Source organism: Girardinichthys multiradiatus, chromosome 5 (assembly GCF_021462225.1).
Source record: "Girardinichthys multiradiatus isolate DD_20200921_A chromosome 5, DD_fGirMul_XY1, whole genome shotgun sequence".
NCBI classification, from domain to species: Eukaryota; Metazoa; Chordata; class Actinopteri; order Cyprinodontiformes; family Goodeidae; genus Girardinichthys; species Girardinichthys multiradiatus.
In genome coordinates, this window is record NC_061798.1 from 16,471,063 (window position 1) to 16,491,719 (window position 20,657).

General features: G+C 40.1%; 1 protein-coding gene across 5 annotated transcripts in view; it reads right to left on the reverse strand.

The window, feature by feature from the left end:
* The window catches only part of dlc1 (DLC1 Rho GTPase activating protein), a 107,385-nt gene that overhangs the window by 16,809 nt on the left and 69,919 nt on the right, over window positions 1-20,657 (reverse strand). For 4 of the 5 annotated variants that reach the window (XM_047364277.1, XM_047364279.1, XM_047364280.1 and 1 more), the window contains 3 exons: window positions 5,977-6,048; window positions 4,388-4,469; window positions 2,768-2,831 (listed from right to left, as the gene is read on the reverse strand). In XM_047364277.1, coding sequence (XP_047220233.1) covers window positions 2,768-2,831; window positions 4,388-4,469; window positions 5,977-6,048 — 218 coding nt within the window. Of the gene's footprint in view, window positions 1-2,767; window positions 2,832-4,387; window positions 4,470-5,976; window positions 6,049-13,442; window positions 13,951-20,657 lie in introns of those variants that run through there. The other variant, XM_047364282.1, reaches the window with a different exon arrangement.

Sequence of the window (20,657 nt, forward strand, 5' to 3'; positions counted from 1 at the left end):
ATTTATGTGAACGCCATTTTATTGATGTTTAGACTGCCTTACCTTTCTGTTAGGTGGTTATTCTGAGCTGAAACACCTTATATATTCCGTTCTTAGCGCGTGTTTCAAACAGGGAGAGGCACTGCCTCCTAATCACATGTTCCGTCTCAGTAAATAACCGCCCAATGCAAATGACTACAGCTTGTATATGAGGTGTAGTATGTGGTAGTTTACAGTCGCATGTAGCAGGGTAATTAGCATAAAGCGATGAAGTTCATAACACTGGAGTTGTTTTAGGATGGTAGGCCTCTATTCATGTTACCTCTCCCCATGGACTAGGCATTATCTTCACCCTTCAAAACCAAATAATCTGGTTTTATACCAAATTAAGATGCTATGTTTTTAACTGCAGGTGAAATATGAACTGTTTATAACCTTTAACAGAACATCACTTCAGAAATCCAGGTATATCCCTTTAAGAATCAATTTAACCAAATTGTTCTTCTAATAATGGCCAAAGTTACAAAACATCTAAGTTAAGTGTCTAAATACAAAAAGGTATAAGTCACCTTAACCATACCTCTGTCAAAAACGTTGGTTATGCAATAAAAACAAAACAAACAAAAAAAACATAATTGTGGCTTGAGCTTTTCAGTTATGCTTGCAAGCATGTTAGATAACGGTCATGTTTCATTTGTTGCTTACAGAGCAGCAACCACGGAGCAGAACTGAGCCATTTGTCAAAGTTTTGCAGATATCCTATCCACAAACCCTCAAGCCTCTAAAGCATCTGCTGCAACAGCAATCACTTTGAAGTTGCCGAGTGAAAATTATTTAGTTTTTCAATAAATTTAACCAAGAAAAGAAACCACAAAGAACGAGAGACAGGGAGGTGATTTTAAAGGGACGGGGAATGTGAAGACGTGAAGAGATCAATGCATTCCTAAGTTGTCTGGGCAGGGGGGGTGCAGCGTCTCACAAGAGTAGAGGAGTCAAAGAGGTTATTTGCCTCTTCTACCTCTCTGCTGACTCCTGAAATGAAAGGTGACACAAGGAGGGTCATCCTAATGAATACCACCACCCACCGAAAAAGGATGTTACTATCCAGGCCTTCAGGCTCTTAGGGAGTTATGGTTGATTTGAAACTGGGTAATTACTGTCCCAAAGTGTCAGTGTCTGAGCCAAGACTATTAAACAGAAAATTGTGTCCTTTAAAACTGGCCGTCTAGAGATTTGTCAGTCGTTCTATGAAGAGTAAAATCACTTTCCAAGAGACTGATGTCCCTGAGTGAAAAATATGTGGGTTGTCATCAATATCATGAGACTGCAGTTTTTAAAGGCCTTCTAGGAAAAGTGTGATACAGTGCTTTGCAAAAATAGTCTATGTCTTGAACTTTTTTCACATTTTCAACATTAGAACCAAAAATTTTAATAAGAAAGAATTTATTTCATAGACTGAAACTCCCGACATAGCCTGATAGGCTAACATGTGTATAACTACGAAGAGAAATTAAATGATACATGGTTTTCAACGTTATTACTGCTAAAAATCTAAAAGGTGGGTGTGCATTTGTTTTTGGACCCCTTTCCCTCTGGGACCACCTAACAAAATCCAGTGCAAATTACTTGTGTTTATCTCACAGAGCACTGTTATATTGATCACCTGAAAATGGAAAGAGTATGGCACATCTTCAAACCTACCAAGACATTGCCATTCTGCTAAACTGACAGACCAAGCAAAGGTAGCATTAATCGGAAAAGCAGCCAAGAGGCCCTGTGAAGAACCTTAAGAGGTCAACAGCTCAGGCGGGAGAATCTGTTAACAAAATCTGCAAATCTGTCTTTTTTTGAGAGTGACAAAAAATGTCAGTGTCAAAAAAAAGTCATATGAAGTCCTGTTTATAGTTTGAGACAAGCCATATAGTGGAAACATAAACTTTTGGAAGAAGGTACTCTGTTCAGATGAGACCAAAATTGAACTTTTTGGTCCACATAAAAGATGTAATGTGTGACATAAAATGAACTCTGGACAGCCCCAGTATTATGCTATGAAGATGCTTTTCTTCAGCATAGACAGGAAAGCCGGTTTAGAGTTGATGGGAAGATGGATGAGGCTAATTACATAATAATGCTGGAATAAAATCCATTAGATGTTGAAAAACCTGACAATGGGACACAGGTTCACCTTCTACTAGGACCTTGACCCCTACATATACAGCCAGAGCAACAATAGAATAACTTGGAATATAGTTTATTGTGTGTTAGAGTGGCCCAGTCATAGCCTAGATTTCAAATCAATTAAAACCCTTTTTAAAAAGTTGAAAATTGATGTTCAGAAAAATGTAGAAAAATCAGCATGTCCCCCCACCCAAACTCTGCTGCTGTAATTACAGTGAATGGTGGTTCTAGAAAGAAATAACTATCACATAAAAACATTTAGAATAGTTCAAAGGATATGACTACTTATGCAAGACTCTATAGTACCAAACTATTTACTTTATGGTGTGCCAGATGTACAGTATCTGAGAAAAAAAAAGTGATGAGGCTTTAAAAGAGGGAGGTCCTGATGAATGCAACCCCTTGAAGTTCCTCTACCCACCCCTGAGGTTCTTACAGTATTGATATCAGGTGCTTCTTCTTTACAGAAGATGAGAGAAAACTTAACTCTGCCCTGTGGTTGAACTGACAGTCAGGGTGAGAAAATGCAATTATGTTTCTGAAGAGGTTGTCAGAGTCTTTAAAAATAAATAAATAAGAAGCAACTCCAAGTGGATGCATGCGCACTTACTCTCTTTCTTTGTGGAGAGATCTCCAGTCTCATTAGAGCGCACTTGTTGAGAGTGTTCAGTCTCCTGCAAGCACAAACACACATTTAAAATAAGCAGGCTTCAAAAGTTCAAGCTCATTGACCTTCACTGGAATACAAAACTCTACCAGAAGGAAAGGAGAAAGGAAGAAACATGATGAAAAACTGAGCTGGTGGAAGACAAAGACAACAGAGGAAGCTGTGGTGCAACGAGTCTGGCTAACGAGCTGCTGAAGGATAATCCCCTAGAACAACGGGAAGAGCCAGATAAGTAATAAAATCTGCTAGAGTGGTGGAGAAAATGTGGGGAGGGGACCGAAAGCTTATCCCTGCTGCCACCTGGAGAAGGGGAGAAGGGAGCTGGGCCTGAGGTCCTCCCTCTTGTAAGCTCTTAGAGCATATCATGTAACAATGGAGAAATGAAGTGATGGGAACTGAAGTATAGTTGTGAGGTGGAGGGTCAGGGGGTAAACGTCTTCTAGGAAAAGATATATTCAGATGATAGCCTCAAGATGCATACATGGACACCTGCTGGGTTTCATGACCAAGAGTTGGAATTTCATTAAGTGGCTGATTCTATTAAAAAGGCATTATCCCACTACTGATGTGCCAATTAATATGACAGTGGCAAATTTAGCCTTTCACTGGGACTACTACTGTCCTACAGTACTAATGTACTACAGGACCTGTTGATAATTTGGCTTGTAACATTTGTTAATGTTGTTCCAGTTATCTGTCAACAAAAACTTACAGAAAAAGTTGATCTCCTGCTTTATAAAGTTAGCCACTTGCTTTATATGTCATAAACTTTCAGCTACTTTCTCCTGCACACACGGTTCCTCCGACTCAGTTTTGTAGATAATTTTTTTTGAAATTTTATAGCTTTGTTTGGCATCTTAACCAAACCCTGTTCAACAACCTTGCGACAAGTTAAAAACCCAGAAGTGAAAGATCTAAAGGGTAAAAAGCTTATTGTGTGATGTTGTGGATAAAAAAAAAAGATCATCATCTAAATGCAGTCAATTTAGTAAGACCTTTATTTTTTAGAAATTCTGATTTTTATCTTTTATAACATGTGACAAGAAATAAAGTCTGGAAACATTTCTCCACACTCAATTTTTTAAATATTTATCCAGACTTGTAAAGGTAATAAAACAAAATTCCATCGTTTTCAAGACGGTACATGAACCCCACATGTAGCTGGAGATATCTCTGCACAGCACAGCAGATTACATCGCACAGACTGGAAGCTGCAGTAGACAATACAAACTCTTTTAAACTCTAAATATTATTGCAAGGGGTAAAAAATAATTAGATTGTTAAAACAATATGTGCAACACAATGTTTGCAGCCTTTAATACAGTTTTGTAAAATGTACAAATGAAAATACGCAATATTTAAGAAGGTTGAAAATTGCACTGCAGGCTGCAGTTAACTGTCATCTTACAGTTCCTTTATCTAATCAGGAACGTTCTAAAACGAGTCTCCTTTTTGAAGTTATGTGCTTCAGACTCCAAATAAGGGCCAAAACATAATACTACTCAAAAGTAAAAAGAGCATATACCATCAAAAGAAAAGCTTGGATAGGAGTTGTTATCTCACCTGCACAGAGCCTCAATAGAATCTCGATCAAGGAAGTCATGGTCTCTGGTGACTGAAGATATGTCAATGGGAAACTGGGAATCTGAAAGGAAAATAAATTGTGGGAGTTAGGTTAGCTGCAGCATTTCTCTGCTCCTGATTCAATCAGCATGTTGAGATAAAACTAGAGTTACCATCCCAAAGACACCCACCTGCTCAAACACCCAGCTACTCCCACACCCCCATACAACCTTGATGAAAAGCTAAAAAAGGAAGTGGCGTCTTAGCCGACCAAACAAACACAGCTGCAGCTTTTAGGCTATACAGGCTGGGGGATGTGGAGCTCAGGGGGAGAGAACAGGGGATTGATTGAAGAATGACAATAGGTAGCTACTTTCTTTTCTGCTCCTCTATAACAGGAGCACTTCTTCAGCTGAGTAGCATCCTGGTAAAGGGTTTGCGCCATGCCTTAAAGCTGAAATAACTAAGACTTTTTTGGTTAATGCTTGGAATGCTGAGGATAGAAAGACTCTTAGGATGCTGAGGATAGAATGTGTTGTCCATACCCCAAAATGGGAATCTTAGATATTTACCCTTCGGGGTGATGATGATAAGAAAATGCCAGACATTGAAGAACAGAATCTTGAACCTACTGGTGCTCACTGAAGCCGCTCTATCATTCTGTTTATCTTTAGTGGGGTAATACTCATTACAGCACAGATAATCCAGATCCTTCCATAGATACACCAGGAAGCAAAAATGAGTTGTGCATAATGAGCACTGTTGTTTTCTCTTAAGTGAAGATGACAGCAAGATATGAGGTAAATCTACCCTGAAATCTGGGATTTTTTCTGTTAATTAATGCTTAAAAAGATTTCAACAGCTGCACGGAAACACAATAGCCATTCAATTCAAATAGGAAACCTTTCACGGTTAGGTGGAAACTTGCAGCGACCCGTTGACAGGCATAGCTTAGATCTTCTGTCATCATTCTGTAATTACATAAAGGCAAATGGTACGCCACATGAACTGTTGGATATACTTTGGTCAGTGTGTATTTTAAAGCTCAAGCAATGCCATTGCTGGGGTGTTTGTTAGACTTTGGGTGTGTTTACTAGGCAAGTTTTGGTTCTGAACAGCAACTGTACATAATATGTTTGAAATGCGGAGCACACTAATGGATGGATGGAATTCCTTCCTTTCATTTGTACGTTAGGAAACCAAAGAGCTGCTGCTAGGAAACACACATGAGGAATGTTATACTATGCAAAGTGTGTGTGCACGCACAGATGCATATGTGAATACTGATCTTTTGTGTTTCAAACAAAGAACATGTTGAAGGGTGTGTGTATGCTGTACAATTACATAAGAATAAAAGAAAACACTCTGGGCTGCTTATCCAAGGTTTAATAAAGCTACAGTTTCAAAGCTGCTAAAATTTTTCATCATACCTTTCCAACATAGCATTTAAAGTGCTTTTATTGAGTTGCTAGAGAAAGAAGAAAAGTGCACTCTGAATGGGAATATCTCTAAACTGTAATCTAATTTATCCCTTTAAAAATCCATTAAGCGTGCCCTGTGTGTTTGGAGTGTCCCATCAAGTTTGTTACCTTCATAAAGCTGGGCGTACTGTGGGAACCCTGCAGCTCGGAGCCAGGTGCAGGCCTCTTTGGCTTCGATCTCTACACAACAGAAAGACAAGACCAGGAGAAAACATGTCAGAATGTGGAAATCACCACAATGGAAAACATATTGAAGATAATAACAGAACATCCTAATGTTACTTGTGGAATGTTAGAGAAGCAAATAATAGTTATGGTAGTTTTTACCATTTTAGATATTTTATCCTTTGGAAGCACTGATGTTCTTTTGAACTGGACACCTTATTCCCCACAAGAAAAACTTTGTTGAATAGATGTAAAAAGACGAAAAAGTGAAACAGGTTAAAAAGTGAAAGTTAAAGATGTCTACATAAGACCACTGTTAATGTCTAAAGGTGGTTGAAAATATCTTAGAGATCATCCAATAAGCAAACCAAGCCTGACTCTGAAAATCTTGGTACAAGCTAGATTTGGACAGGGTTTATAGGCTAAAAAGTTTACATTTTAACGTTAAGTGTTTGGAGGGATGTGTTACCAGCTAATGTGAACTCTTTCACCTTATGACCATTCTCCTACTCGGTTTCCCTTCATGCGCTTCAAATGCTGTGGTTCAAAGCATCATTCAAAACAATTGCGTTAATACACTCTCAAGTCCAAGCAATCAGTTTGATTTGGAGTCAGATGTTGGATCTAAGAGTAACATCAAACTATAGGTGTAGACTGTTCTGGTAGAGGCTACTGTTGTAGTGCTAAATTCTGTTAGCAACCTTTTTGGTTATAAAATGGAGCCACCTGCCAAGGGACGTTTTGTACTGATCTCACTATGACAACCGATGGCTAAAGTAATTTTCTATAATCTACTTATACTCTACTGTAAGGAAATATAATTATGTGATTAACTAAATGGAATCTACCAGTTGGAGGTTTCTGTGGTTAGAACAGAGGTCATATGAGTCAACTGACTGAGAAATGGGAATTAGAACCTAAATAAATAGAACTATATTGTAAAATTAAAAGACTAAATAAATTAATCTAAGAAATTTCTGTAAGTGCTTGACTATAAGGAAACAATTTTCTGATTTGCAATATTGTAAACACTGAGTATGAGCTGCTTTGTTTACAGGCACAAAATGGAGGGAGAAAGGGATATCATAAAATGTGGGTATGAAATGGGGTATGAATTGGAAAAAGAATTATTTTACTTGAATTAGCTAAAAACAATCAATTTCTCTCCATTTTATGAATTCAAACACAGAGGAAAAACTCACAAATAGAACTCAAACAGCGCTATGTGTGCTATTGATTTAATGAGACAGAAAGCATCAGACATGCAAATAACCAGCACATCACCTGGAACTTTGACTACATTTTATAAGCAAGATGGCCATATTGAATCCAAACTCAGAGTTGGCCAGGGAACTCTGATTTTTAAAGAAGCAATTCTGACTTTTGGGTTCATTCCATTTCATTTTTCCAACTTGGAAGACTTCAACTTCAACTTTGTAATAGAAATTCAACTTAGCATCATTGCTGTTTTGACAGTTCATGCAGCATCTCAAAAGCCTTAGTATTTAAACATGCTTCTAACTGTGCTGCTTACCAACTTCTGATTGTGATGCAATTGAAGAACAAATGTGTATCTGATGCTGAAGTCCTCCATTGAAAAGGACAATTATAAATATCAGATGTGTTATTTGTAGCTCCCTTGTTACCATCTAACATGTTTACAACAATGCCAAATGAACTCTTTTATAAGTGGCTTAAAAGACAGGGTGTGACATTTGGACTTGCTATGCTAAGTACTGTGACTGAATGCAGAGGTTCTCCGGGTGTCAGAGGAGCCACAGAGACAGTCTCCCAATTATGTGCGAAAGCCTTTTAGATGACATATGCTAAATAGCCACAGACACCACAACCTGCTCCGTACAAGCAAACTGCTGTAAGAGAAGAAAAAACAACACCTTTCAAGGCCTTTGAAATGTGGCTTTACAGCATTGTCACTGTGGTGAAGGGACAGAGTACAAATGTGCCACAACCTTGAGAAAAAGTTGTAAACAAAACCCGCGGACAAAAGCAGGAAAAGCAAACTGCTGACCTACAGATAAAAGAGGGACTGCTATGTTTGCATTTAGACATTATAGTTGTTTTAACCAGTGCTGATGAATTATCTTTCAGTATTGTTGCTGCTATAACTAATTTCTATGATTCTTAAGGAATTTTAGAGAAAAGCATGCAGAAACTGGTGGCAGACAGGTGAAATGCTTATAAATCAACATTGGGTTTTGTTTCTTGTAGAGAAAAGAAAGTTAAACCTTAAAACCCCCTCAGACAGAAGGGGAGGTCAGAGGACTTTGTGAAGGGTCCAGCCTATGCATTATGTCAGCATTTACATACCAATAACAAGCCTAGACGGCTGATAAACTCCCTAACGACAAGGCGTGACACGACCAGAACAAGTTCTCCCCTGTCACTGCAGAGGCAGCTTGCTTCTACAACAACTTTAAACTGACGCCCACCAAAGCAACGATTTGAGAAGCTTCTAATGTTTCCCCCTATGACCATGAAGTGATATGCCTCAAAAAGAGTGTGTTTGAGTGTGAGTGTTTCGCTTTTATTTTTAGAGTAGAGCAAACCCAAAAAAAATATAGAAAGCAAACAGTAAATATACCAACAGGGCTAGAGATTCCTGTGCTTGCTTGTGAATCGGTTTGGATTTATGTGTGTATAAGGCAGTCCCGATTTGCAAAAACCAGCCACACGTTTAAGGACAAATCAGTGCAAACACAGTAAGGCTATTTAAATGCAAATCAGACATGCAAATAACTGTGAGCTTTCCAACCCGAAGCCCAAAATAACAAATGTAAGATCCAGTAAGCTGCTTTGGTGGGTACCTATCCAATGACACACCTCATTGGTCTAGCATGTGTGTCAAATCTACTTTCAAGTGATACAACTTGAGTTGTATGTGCTGAGAAAGCATTGATCTGAACATTATTAGCAAACCACATTATTTCTCCTGATATGAAGCAAGAGTATGTCTCTAGCCGCTGTTTGGCTCCAGTAAGTAAACAGGGGCAGGGGGCATCAGGAACAAACAACTTAACAATGGAACTGCTCCACATACGCATGCATAATTTATGCATCTCAAAAACAACAAATAAAAACATGGTTAATCACAGCAACAAAAGGACCTTCCACCACCCTTACCTACCTAACCTTATCCAATCACACTCTCTGGCATGATTGCATTTTATTTCCTTCCCTGTGTCCACGACAACTCCCAAACTCTCACCAGGGAAACTACCTCACTTCCTCTTTCCGCTTCCCGCACAGGAAGAGAACTGCTATGAAGTGCCATGGCCACTGACCGACCACTTGGCTGGAAAGGCCCTGCCTTCATTTGTTCCTGGCCAGATAATAGATGGAGAGGTGGCCAAGACAAACACAAGCTCCGGTGATTGTGTGCACAAAAGCAAACCTCCATGTGGTTAAAGGCGGACACAAAGGCACACCGGACGAATGCCTAACAGCACGCACTTAGAGCTTAAACTGTGACGGCAATGAGGGTCAATCACTGAGCTTGTCCACAATTAGAATGAAGCTTTATTGACTCTAGTCCATGTTGTGAAGCTTAGTTAGTCCAGATGACAAACATAAAATAAATCCAATCAAGCCAGAAAACCAGTGGTAAAAGAAAGGTCTATGAGGCATGGCAATCAAAGCTACTCTACCATCAGCCTCACCTTCCATTATATACAGAATATGTAGACATTTTTTTCTTTATACTAAAAATGTTTGCTAGTGTGAAAGAGCAAAATCAAGCACATATCTACAAAAAGAGCGAGAGCAGAACTGTTAGTTTTACCCCCATGACTTCAAGCTTTTAGCTGCCAGTGTGCAACTTCCTAATTACAAACTTTTCTTCTGAATCAAAAGTTAGTGGACACACAGAATAACAACTATCTCCCCAGATCCAACACTTCAAACCACAGTGCAACCTGTATTTCTGGCTGAGTGGCCAAACAGGATGCCTGAAACCTCCCTGTCAGCCAGCGGATATTTGGCTGAAACTGAACTGGCCCCACTACCATGACGACAGCAGCAATGAAGTCAATGTTAACAACTTTGACATATATAGCCACGTCTTAACGTAGTAAAGCCACTATTTTCCGATGGAGGCTCCAGCAAAATCATCTCAGTTGGTGTGTATAGCCTCAAATTACCTCAAGTTAATATTAACGAGTAAGAGAAGAAGGTAAGAAGGCTCATTATCATAAAATATGCTTATAACTAAGGTCAGAAGCATATTCATTTAAAAACTGTGGGCAAAGATCTTTCATCAAGTGCAAACCTTCTATTGCTGACAACTGTATCAACTTCTAAATTTATCCATTGTGGTTGCTGTTTCTTTTTACCTCCACTCATCCACATCTCCAGTGTTGCCTTCAGCTTATTTCCACTCTACTGGCCTCTTCTCCTCATCTCTCCCTTCCGGAGGCAGGAAATTCTCACAATTGCCGACCACAGCTTCCCTCCATCGCAGGAGGCAACAGGGATCTGGCTAGACTGGCTCTGAATGCTCAGCTCCAGAGGGAGTTTGTCAGCAGCGAGCAAACAAAGGATGCTGCTCACAGTCCTCCACCTTAAAAGGCTCTATCATGGCAAGCTGGAGGTCAAGAGTCTGAATACAGTTATCTTCAGCACTAGGTCTTTGAAGTTGAAGATTGAGAAGAATGTTTTAGGTGACCTCTGTTGTGAACTGCGGTAGCTTATCTGAAATTGCTTGATCATTGGTGGGTTTTTGAAGGGGTGACTGTAAAAAGAACCCAAATGCCGGTGGTAAGGGTTCTTATCAACTTCAGGTCTGAGTATGTCATTCTGATAGGGCTGCAAAGTGGGTCTAGACAGGTGGGGTGATAAACGATCACAGAGTCTGAGACAGATTTGTGGCAAACAACAAGAAAAGCCATGAAGAAGCTGTTCTTTTTTTGGGGGGGGTTGGTGGGCCATTTGTTGCTTTTTTGCAGAAACAGTTTCCCTGAAACGATCCAACTTTGAGTTCCAACCAATGGTGGTGTGAAAAAGCAGAGAACAACTGGACACCAGAGTTGATTCTTGTGTGGTGAGTACTAAAATCTGAAGATGTCTGAGAACAGATTTTTCTTTCCCGTTGGGAATCATGTTTTGTGATCCCCATCTTGGGACAGGTGGTGTTCACAGAGAGGTTCTGGCTGTTAGCTAAGTGATATCGTGCCAGTGATATAACCATCTGGTTGGCCTTGAGCAGTGCCTCTTCGACACACATACACAAAAGAAACAAAAATGAAGTTACTCACATAAACCATTTAAAGTTATTCACCACCAGCTGGTGTAGGCACGCAGGCGTGGATCCACGGGCACCTACACATACAATCTACACAGCTGGCCTAGATGGATCACTGCTTCACTAACCCCAAAGGCCCCTGTGCCCCTGATGACAGATTTATGCACTCAAGGAGCGCCTTGTCCCAGGATCAGGTGACCAGGCCTTTTCCAAGCCCTCTGCTGACCGTTCTACAGCCAGATGATGATGATGATCTTCTAAGGAAAGTAAAAGCTAAAGTGAACATATGGATCTACTCGCCTGGCACGCAGACCCAAATCTCTAAGATAAGGCAACAGCTCACTTCCTGCTTCACAGAGTACAGATGAGGCGTGTTACCTTTTTCTACTCCTCTCACAAAAACATATTTCTCTTCAGACTTTAGTCTCATCTCCTAAATCAAAGAAACCAGGGTCAACAAAGACGCTATTCTTATTGGTTCTGGGACTACAACGTTGTTCTCTTGGCTTTCTTCACTATCCCCATGTTGCATCAGAATAGATGGACCTGTGTGTGTGTGTGTGTGTGTGTGTGTGTGTGTGTGTGTGTCTCTGAGCACGTTCCTAACGGTTTTATGGTTTAAGTGAACCTCTCTGTGCTCATATCTGACCCAGGCCTTAGCAACTGATAAGAGACTGTGTGCTGGAATAGACAAAACTGTTAAGACAAAGAGTAAAGACTGGAAACAAATAAAAACAATTCCAGTCAGAAGAAAAAAATTGAAAACAGGATTTCAGACAGCTGCAACACAAGGTCAAAAGGCACAAGTTGTTAAGACAGCTCAAAATACTGAGATGGAAGATGTGTAACAGACAGGTATTGGTACTGGACAGGTATCTTTTGCCACTCATTGTTAGCCCTTTATCCAACGTTTCCAAGGGTATGGTGCCCCATTTGATTCTGGGGGAGGTCAACATGGCATGGTTATTTAACTCTAAAAATCTTCAGTTTATTTAGAGGCAAACTTTGAGACAAATGGAGCTGTAGTTGCAAATATACCTACCAATATAAATGCTTTCTGAACAGCTCAATAACCACTTCTAAAATTCTATTTGACATTTAGCACCACCTTTAACTATGTAAAAAAAAAAAAAAAAAAATCAATTTATAAATTTTTTACCCCATAAGAACAGCCATATTAATGTATTTACTTTGATATCACTACATCAATCACAAAAACAATCTAGTCAACGTGAAGCAATTATTATTAGGACTATTTTGACACATAGAGGCACATCAGGCCATGTATAGAAAACAATCTGATGATGCATCAGGTTCCTGAAGAAATGAAATTTTAACACTGCTTGAAGCAAGTGTCACAAGGTACACACAGTACATAATTTATTTATATTTAAAAATATATTTAATCAAGATAAAACCTACCCCCCCCCCCCCCCCCAAAAAAAAAAAACAAACTTTGACGCACACGTCTCTAACGACATCACCAACGCAAGTGATGGGTTTATTTAGGGTAGGTTCCAATTCTTCTAGTGTTTCCTCTATTTTTTCAAAGCTTGGTTAGCTTGATTCGTTGCGTCAATATGAATTTATCAATGAAAAAATAAAACACTCGATTGTTCCTTTAAGGTTGAACAGTCTAGCTGACCTCAGCGGCGCTGCTCTGCTGGAAACTTCTTTTTGGCGGCTGTGTGTATTAAAAAAGGGAAGGGAAGACCTGGATAAGATTTTTATCAAGAGTAGAGAAGCATCCCTGACATGGTGTGTGTTCTTATCTCTGTGTGTGTAGGCTGGGAAAGGTTATCTGGAAAACAAAACCCGGGGATATTCAGTGGATTGTAAACACGACTGGGGACGTGAAGGTATGTGACAAGAAAGGGGCAAGATCGCTTATCTGAGAGCCTGCAGCGTTATACGCCTTGTAGCCGACTAGAAGGAATCTTATACTTGAGGGTCAAAATTCTAGATCACTGTCCAGGGCATAAAATAAAAAATAAAAAAATCAACTTCAAAATGAAATATAAAATTGAAATTGTAATCATAAAAAATAGAAAATTGTGTAAAAAAAAAAAAATCCTACAAACTAAAAAGCAGAAAAAGTGAAACATTAAAAACTCTTGATATATTTTGTGGTGGATAAACATCACTGACTTACGTGTTAATATCATGTTTAAACGTCACGGTCGCGAGTCCCGCTGCGCCCGGGCTTGTATCCGCTCAGATCCACTCCAGTCAGTACAAAGTCCGCATAATAAATCCAGTATGGACAAACGAACTATACCTTCGGTCGTAAATGTCCCCTGAACGTGTTTAGAAACAGTGAATCCATTTTTTCTGGTTTGATTCATGCGCGATTTACAGAACTTCACCAACTTCCAGCTCCTTGGGACGCTAAGGATGCAGCTCCCAGCCGGAATGTGAATGGAGAGCTGTGTGATTCAAGCATTAGCAATGGGCAACTCTTAGGAGGCTCCACCCCCTCTTCCCATCTAGATCCACGCTACTGCGGTTCCCCACCTGATAGGGAGCAGCGCCAGACCTGTGGAGTTACACATAAGGGGGCAAAAAACTTTAGATCTATGGGAACACTCAATTTCAAAGCGCAGAAAGTGATGCGGTCATTTCTTTAGACTCCATCAAAGTGATTAACTCCCCCCATGAAGTGATTCCTCTGTTCATTTTCCGCTTCTACCACTCCCCTTATGAGCTGCATTTGACTCGTGGGTTGGCACCCAGTTTGCATATCATTAGGAACGAGTGGAGACAACTGTGAGACGCTCCTTTGTGTCGCCAGATTGGTCTGAAAAGCGCAAGTGGTGCCGTGAAAAGAAAGCCGCTGCAGGTATGACAATGCGTTCGCTCCCCGCCCGCCTCTCACCGCTCCCCGCGCACGTAGGCTACACCTCACCATTAGACCGACGGCATTACTGTGGCAGAAGAATTTAACCACGTCCCACATAATTTGAAATTCATACTTTAAGCCTAAAAAGCCCCTCATATTCCTCCGGTTTTATACATTCTAAGGCATTGGCAGGGCCGGCCCAAAGTTTCACTGGGCCTTGAGCAGATTTTGAATCGAGAGCCCACCACAGTGCCATGCTCAATGTTTCCAGGTTCTACATTTATTACAAGATACCAGATGCATCACAATAAGTTTGAATATTATCGAATGTTAATCTATTTCAGTAATTTGAAAAAAAAAAAAAAAAAAGTAAACTCATTTAAATGGAATCATGACTCACAGAGTAGTTGACAGCAAAACATTTAGATACAAACACATCGTGATAAAAATCTTTCCAAATATGAATGGTGCATAACGGCTCCACTGACAAATATTTTGTCGACCATGAATGTGTAAGATATCATTTGCAATTGCGCAAGTCAGACAACTGAGCGCACGTCTCGCGAAAGTATGCCAGTAGTAGTGCCTTGGTAGTGCCAGTATTCTCTATACTACATGTGCGGCTGCATGTGGGATCTCTCCTCTGCGTTGTTTTTTCCATCCTTTCCTGTGTCTGGTGCTCAAAAAAGCAGACGTTGAAGTAAATGTTTTCCATTTACCTCAAAAATACAGCAAATGTAAAAGTTGCCTCACTCTTGATAAACCTGAATGCAAAGGCCTGAGCTCTGTGTAGAAATTCAAAGGGGTCTTTGGGGTCCTTGGGTCTTGGGGCACCCTCTGAGGTCTATTAGAAGCAGCTTGGTTTGCTAATGTTGTGGACCGGTTCTGAGTGTCAACTTGGCTGCTCCCATATTTTTCACACGACCACATCATTTTCCACAATCTCACAGTGTGAAGGTGGGGCAAGAAAAATGGAAAGCCAGACGTCACCATGTGCCAGGGAAATGTCTGTAATCCAAAACTTGGAAGGTGAACAGAGGAAGAGAGGTCAACCAGGAACAGAGGTCATGCCACCTCCAATTAAAGTACATGTATGTGCAATGTAAGAGGCTGCATACAGGTCCTTCTCAAAATATTAGCATATTGTGATAAAGTTCATTATTTTCCATAATGTCATGATGAAAATTTAACATTCATATATTTTAGATTCATTGCACACTAACTGAATTATTTCAGGTCTTTTATTGTCTTAATACGGATGATTTTGGCATACAGCTCATGAAAACCCAAAATTCCTATCTCACAAAATTAGCATATCATTAAAAGGGTCTCTAAACGAGCTATGAACCTAATCATCTGAATCAACGAGTTAACTCTAAACACCTGCAAAAGATTCCTGAGGCCTTTAAAACTCCCAGCCTGGTTCATCACTCAAAACCCCAATCATGGGTAAGACTGCCGACCTGACTGCTGTCCAGAAGGCCACTATTGACACCCTCAAGCAAGAGGGTAAGACACAGAAAGAAATTTCTGAACGAATAGGCTGTTCCCAGAGTGCTGTATCAAGGCACCTCAGTGGGAAGTCTGTGGGAAGGAAAAAGTGTGGCAGAAAACGCTGCACAACGAGAAGAGGTGACCGGACCCTGAGGAAGATTGTGGAGAAGGGCCGATTCCAGACCTTGGGGGACCTGTGGAAGCAGTGGACTGAGTCTGGAGTAGAAACATCCAGAGCCACCGTGCACAGGCGTGTACAGGAAATGGGCTACAGGTGCCGCATTCCCCAGGTCAAGCCACTTTTGAACCAGAAACAGCGGCAGAAGCGCCTGACCTGGGCTACAGAGAAGCAGCACTGGACTGTTGCTCAGTGGTCCAAAGTACTTTTTTCGGATGAAAGCAAATTCTGCATGTCATTCGGAAATCAAGGTGCCAGAGTCTGGAGGAAGACTGGGGAGAAGGAAATGCCAAAATGCCAGAAGTCCAGTGTCAAGTACCCACAGTCAGTGATGGTCTGGGGTGCCGTGTCAGCTGCTGGTGTTGGTCCACTGTGTTTTATCAAGGGCAGGGTCAATGCAGCTAGCTATCAGGAGATTTTGGAGCACTTCATGCTTCCATCTGCTGAAAAGCTTTATGGAGATGAAGATTTCATTTTTCAGCATGACCTGGCACCTGCTCACAGTGCCTAAACCACTGGTAAATGGTTTACTGACCATGGTATCACTGTGCTCAATTGGCCTGCCAACTCTCCTGACCTGAACCCCATAGAGAATCTGTGGGATATTGTGAAGAGAACGTTGAGAGACTCAAGACCCAACACTCTGGATGAGCTAAAGGCTGCTATCGAAGCCTCCTGGACCTCCATAAGACCTCAGCAGTGCCACAGGCTGATTGCCTCCATGCAGTCATTTCTGCAAAAGGATTCCCGACCAAGTATTGAGTGCATAACTGTACATGATTATTTGAAGGTTGACGTTTTTTATATTAAAAACTCTTTTCTTTTATTGGTCGGATGAAATATGCTAATTTTGTGAGATAGGAATTTTGGGTTTTCATGAGCTGTATGCCAAAATCATCCATATTAAGACAATAAAAGACCTGAAATATTTCAGTTAGTGTGCAATGAATCTAAAATATATGAATGTTAAATTTTCATCATAACATTATGGAAAATAATGAACTTTATCACAATATGCTAATATTTTGAGAAGGACCTGTATTTGATTGACGCTCCATTTTCATGCACGTGTCACTTTAAAATCTTCAGTACTCGGCACAGACTTTTGTTACTATATGTTCTGTTTTTTTTTTTTGCAAAACCATTTAAACCTACGGTATTAGAATTGTATAAAATATACCAACACAAAGTAGTACATAACTGTATAGTGAAAGTAAACGATGCATGTCTTTTTTTGACAATTTGTCAAAAAACCATCGAGCGAGTCTTATGATATATGTCTCTACCAGCTTTGCACATCTAGGGATTGAAATTTACACTTCAAGAAAATGGTGCAATCCAGTCAGCAAAACTATAGAAATATAGTTGTCATATTATGAGCTCATTAACTGAGGAAAATCTCTACAAAATCTATTACCTGCCGGAAGTAAGGGAGGGATAATTACTGTCTGTAAGGTTCTGTGAGTCACAGAGAGAGAGAAAGCATAAGGAGAGGAAGCTGAGATGAAGAGAGATTACCAAACAAGGCCAAATCCCTGAGCAGCAAAAAACCGACCACCCAGAGACTGCGCCCAAAACATTAAGCCTAAAACCGCTCTGCTCCGACATGGGTCCACAACCCCTGTGAGGAGACGAGGGGGCTCCAGCTCTCCAAGATGTTTTCTAGTGATAATTGTGCAAGAATACCCGTGACTGTTGATGAATGTGTGTGGTAAAGTGTGAGAGATCAGACAAGCAGACGTGCCACTGCTGCCAGTAGCTGTGGGGCAATGAGCGCATCTCTTTCAGAGTGTCTGCAGTTTCAGTTTATCAAAGCTCCTTGAAGTGCTTGGCTTATGATTTAGGTACAAATCAAATACAGGTATAATACGGGCGTGGGCTAAAAAAGGAAATCAGGAGATGCAGCAGCGTTAGAGGGATTAGAACCAGCACTGCATGTAACTGTTCCTCAGAAAGGGAATTAGAAATAAAAACTTTAACTTAATATATTTTGTTTAATGGATTATTTTGTGTTTACTATCACTTCTAAGTTAAACAGTAGGTGGACATTTGATCTCTGGTCCTTCAGCTGCTGAATTGTTAGATAAAGCTACTGTAGTGAGCCGTAAACTTTACCGTTGCCTGTTCTGACCCCCAGGCATGAAGGGAGCTGAAACTTGAGCAAATCAGCACTAGAAATAATGAATCAAGAACTTGACAAGATGGAGAGAATAATGAGAGGCACCGAGATCAGAAGCAAGAACAAGTAAGAGAAAGATGCAAACTAAAGACAAAAGACTTGCAGCTTCAAAGAGACATCCTCTGGGTTATAGCCTTGGGGTTCACCAGTCCTAACCCCAAACGGAGGGGCCAAGTGAAGGTCAGCGGACGGAGGACTCAGTCCAACACACACACACACACACACACACACACACACACACACACACACACACCCAAGGCCATGTCAACAAACACTCCCAGAGGAGATAACCAAATCATGGGTCTGTAAAGGTTATAGCGGTCTTTGGGAGGTTAAAAAAATGTTGGCATGTTCGGTCTGAGTGTAAACATCAGTAAAACATTTTACTCTCACTGAGGTGAAAAAATTACTCTGAAAATATAGTTCTATATTTGTTAAAATGCTTTCTTTTTTACAGTGCCTTGCAAAAGTGTGCACATCCTTTAGACCATTTCAAATGTTGTCATGTTTAATGTATTTGACTGGGATTTTATATGACAGACCAACCCACAATACTCCATAACTTTGAAGTGTAAGAAAAAGGATTGTTTTTACCAATGAAACTCTGCAAACCTACCAAGACATGGCGTTCCACTTAAGTTGACAGGTTTGGCCAAAGGAGCATTAATCAGAAACGCAACCAAGCGATACACATAATATTTCTGGAGGAGCTGCAGAGATCCACAACCCGAATGGAAGAATCTCTGCATAGGCAAACTATTAATTGAGAATTCAACAAAGAGTGACACAAAGAAAGCTACTGTTGAAAGCAAGCCATTAAAATCCCAGTTGTCCACAAATGCCTGGGATGCAGCAAATATGTGGAAGAAGGCGCTCTGGTCAGATGAGATCAAAACCTTTTTTTTGGGGGGGCCTACATGCAAAAAACTCTGAATGGTAAATAACTAACACTACATGTCACCTTGAACACATCATCCCTATCGTAAATCAGTGTGGTGTCAGCATCATGCTGTGGGGAGGATTTTCTTTAGCAGGTACAGGAAAACTGTTGTCAGAGTTGATGGAGTCAGGGTAATCCTGGTAGAAAACCTGTTAGAGCCTGCAGATAACAAGAGACAGCAACTCTTTGCATTAATCCTCTACTTTGTGTTAAATTGATACAGGAGTATGGGACCTTTGCAATCCTAAGAGCTCATTTTTGGTCTCAGTCCAGCTAAATAAAATATGCAAATGTTAAATGTCCTTTTAAAAAAAGATGAGTTTTAATTTTTAAATAAATATCTATTGACTATTATTTCTATTTTTAGGTTTGAAAATAAAGAAAAAAATAAAAAAGTTTACTAACAGAGTACGGATACATTTCTTCTATGGCATGTTGATGTTAGTAGAAAATGATGTAAAAAAAGCACATAGTTTCTAACCTAATGACAAGAAAAATAAATATAGAAAGCATGAATTTGTTATTATATCTATATTAAAAAAAGAAAAAACATTAGTTGGTTCTTTATCATTTTTTATTAAGAGCCATTGTGGAAGATCCAAAGAGCCACTTGTGGCTCCGAAACTGCAGATTGCACATAAAATCCTAATAAAATATATTTATTATTTTGGTTGTGTGTAAGTTAAAGATATGCTTCCATATACAGCATAGTTTAGGTTCAAATAATGGATCCAACTGTTGAGACATAAACAGATAGGGTGGGGTCAGAGTGGATAATCTTTTCATAACAGGAATCTCCAGAAATAGCCCATCCATAGTTTCTGGGATCAGCCCAATAAGACACTGATTAGAGGCAAAGAGAGAGAGAGCACATGCTTCCAAACACACAATGGTGAGGAGGAAGTACAAGGAGACAGAGGCTTGGGTTGGCTCTCACACAAACATGCAGAAACACACCCACACACACACAAACAGAGGAAGTGTGAAGCAGACAGAGGACCAAACGCCTCGCCAGTACCCTCTCCAGGCTTTGATGGACTGTCCCTGATCACAATAGAGGCAGGAGCCTGACACACACACTTCACACAAACAATGGATCCATGTTGTTCTATCAAAGTAAGCATTCCAAAGTGGATCCATTTATCATCAGATTTTCTTCTGGAGGAAATGCTCCATGGAACAAGGGCTGCTAAAGCATTCAGCTTTAGCAGGTGCTTTTAGGTGGCATTGATTTTGTCTGCACATCTACTCACACAGTTGAAACCATTTCTGCATTTCTGCCATGATTTCCTCAAACAGTAAACACATGAACACAAATGTTCAAGGACACAATATTCTTTTGCAACATGATTTGAAGCTCTTCATTGTGGGTGTTTAAACCCTTTTCTTTGGTATTTCTATTTAATCTTCATATAAGCTATAGATCCACACAAATCCACGTTGGTGAGCTCCAGCACTGAAAGCTCCGCTTGGTTCCTTGTATTATAGACCTAATCCAGGACCTCTGACTGAGCTTAATTATATTGCTGAGAATATTTAGCATGAGAGTGGATCATTCAGCTCAGAATAATAACTGATGAGAGACTGGTGGAATATGTGTTTAGCTGATTTATGTAATATCAGGGATTAGGCAGAATCTGTACCACTTTAGGAAAATATTGTTTACATGTTCGAATATGAAAAAAAGACTACAGACAATGGTATGTGAATAGTTGCTTTTAAACCAGGGAATTCTGG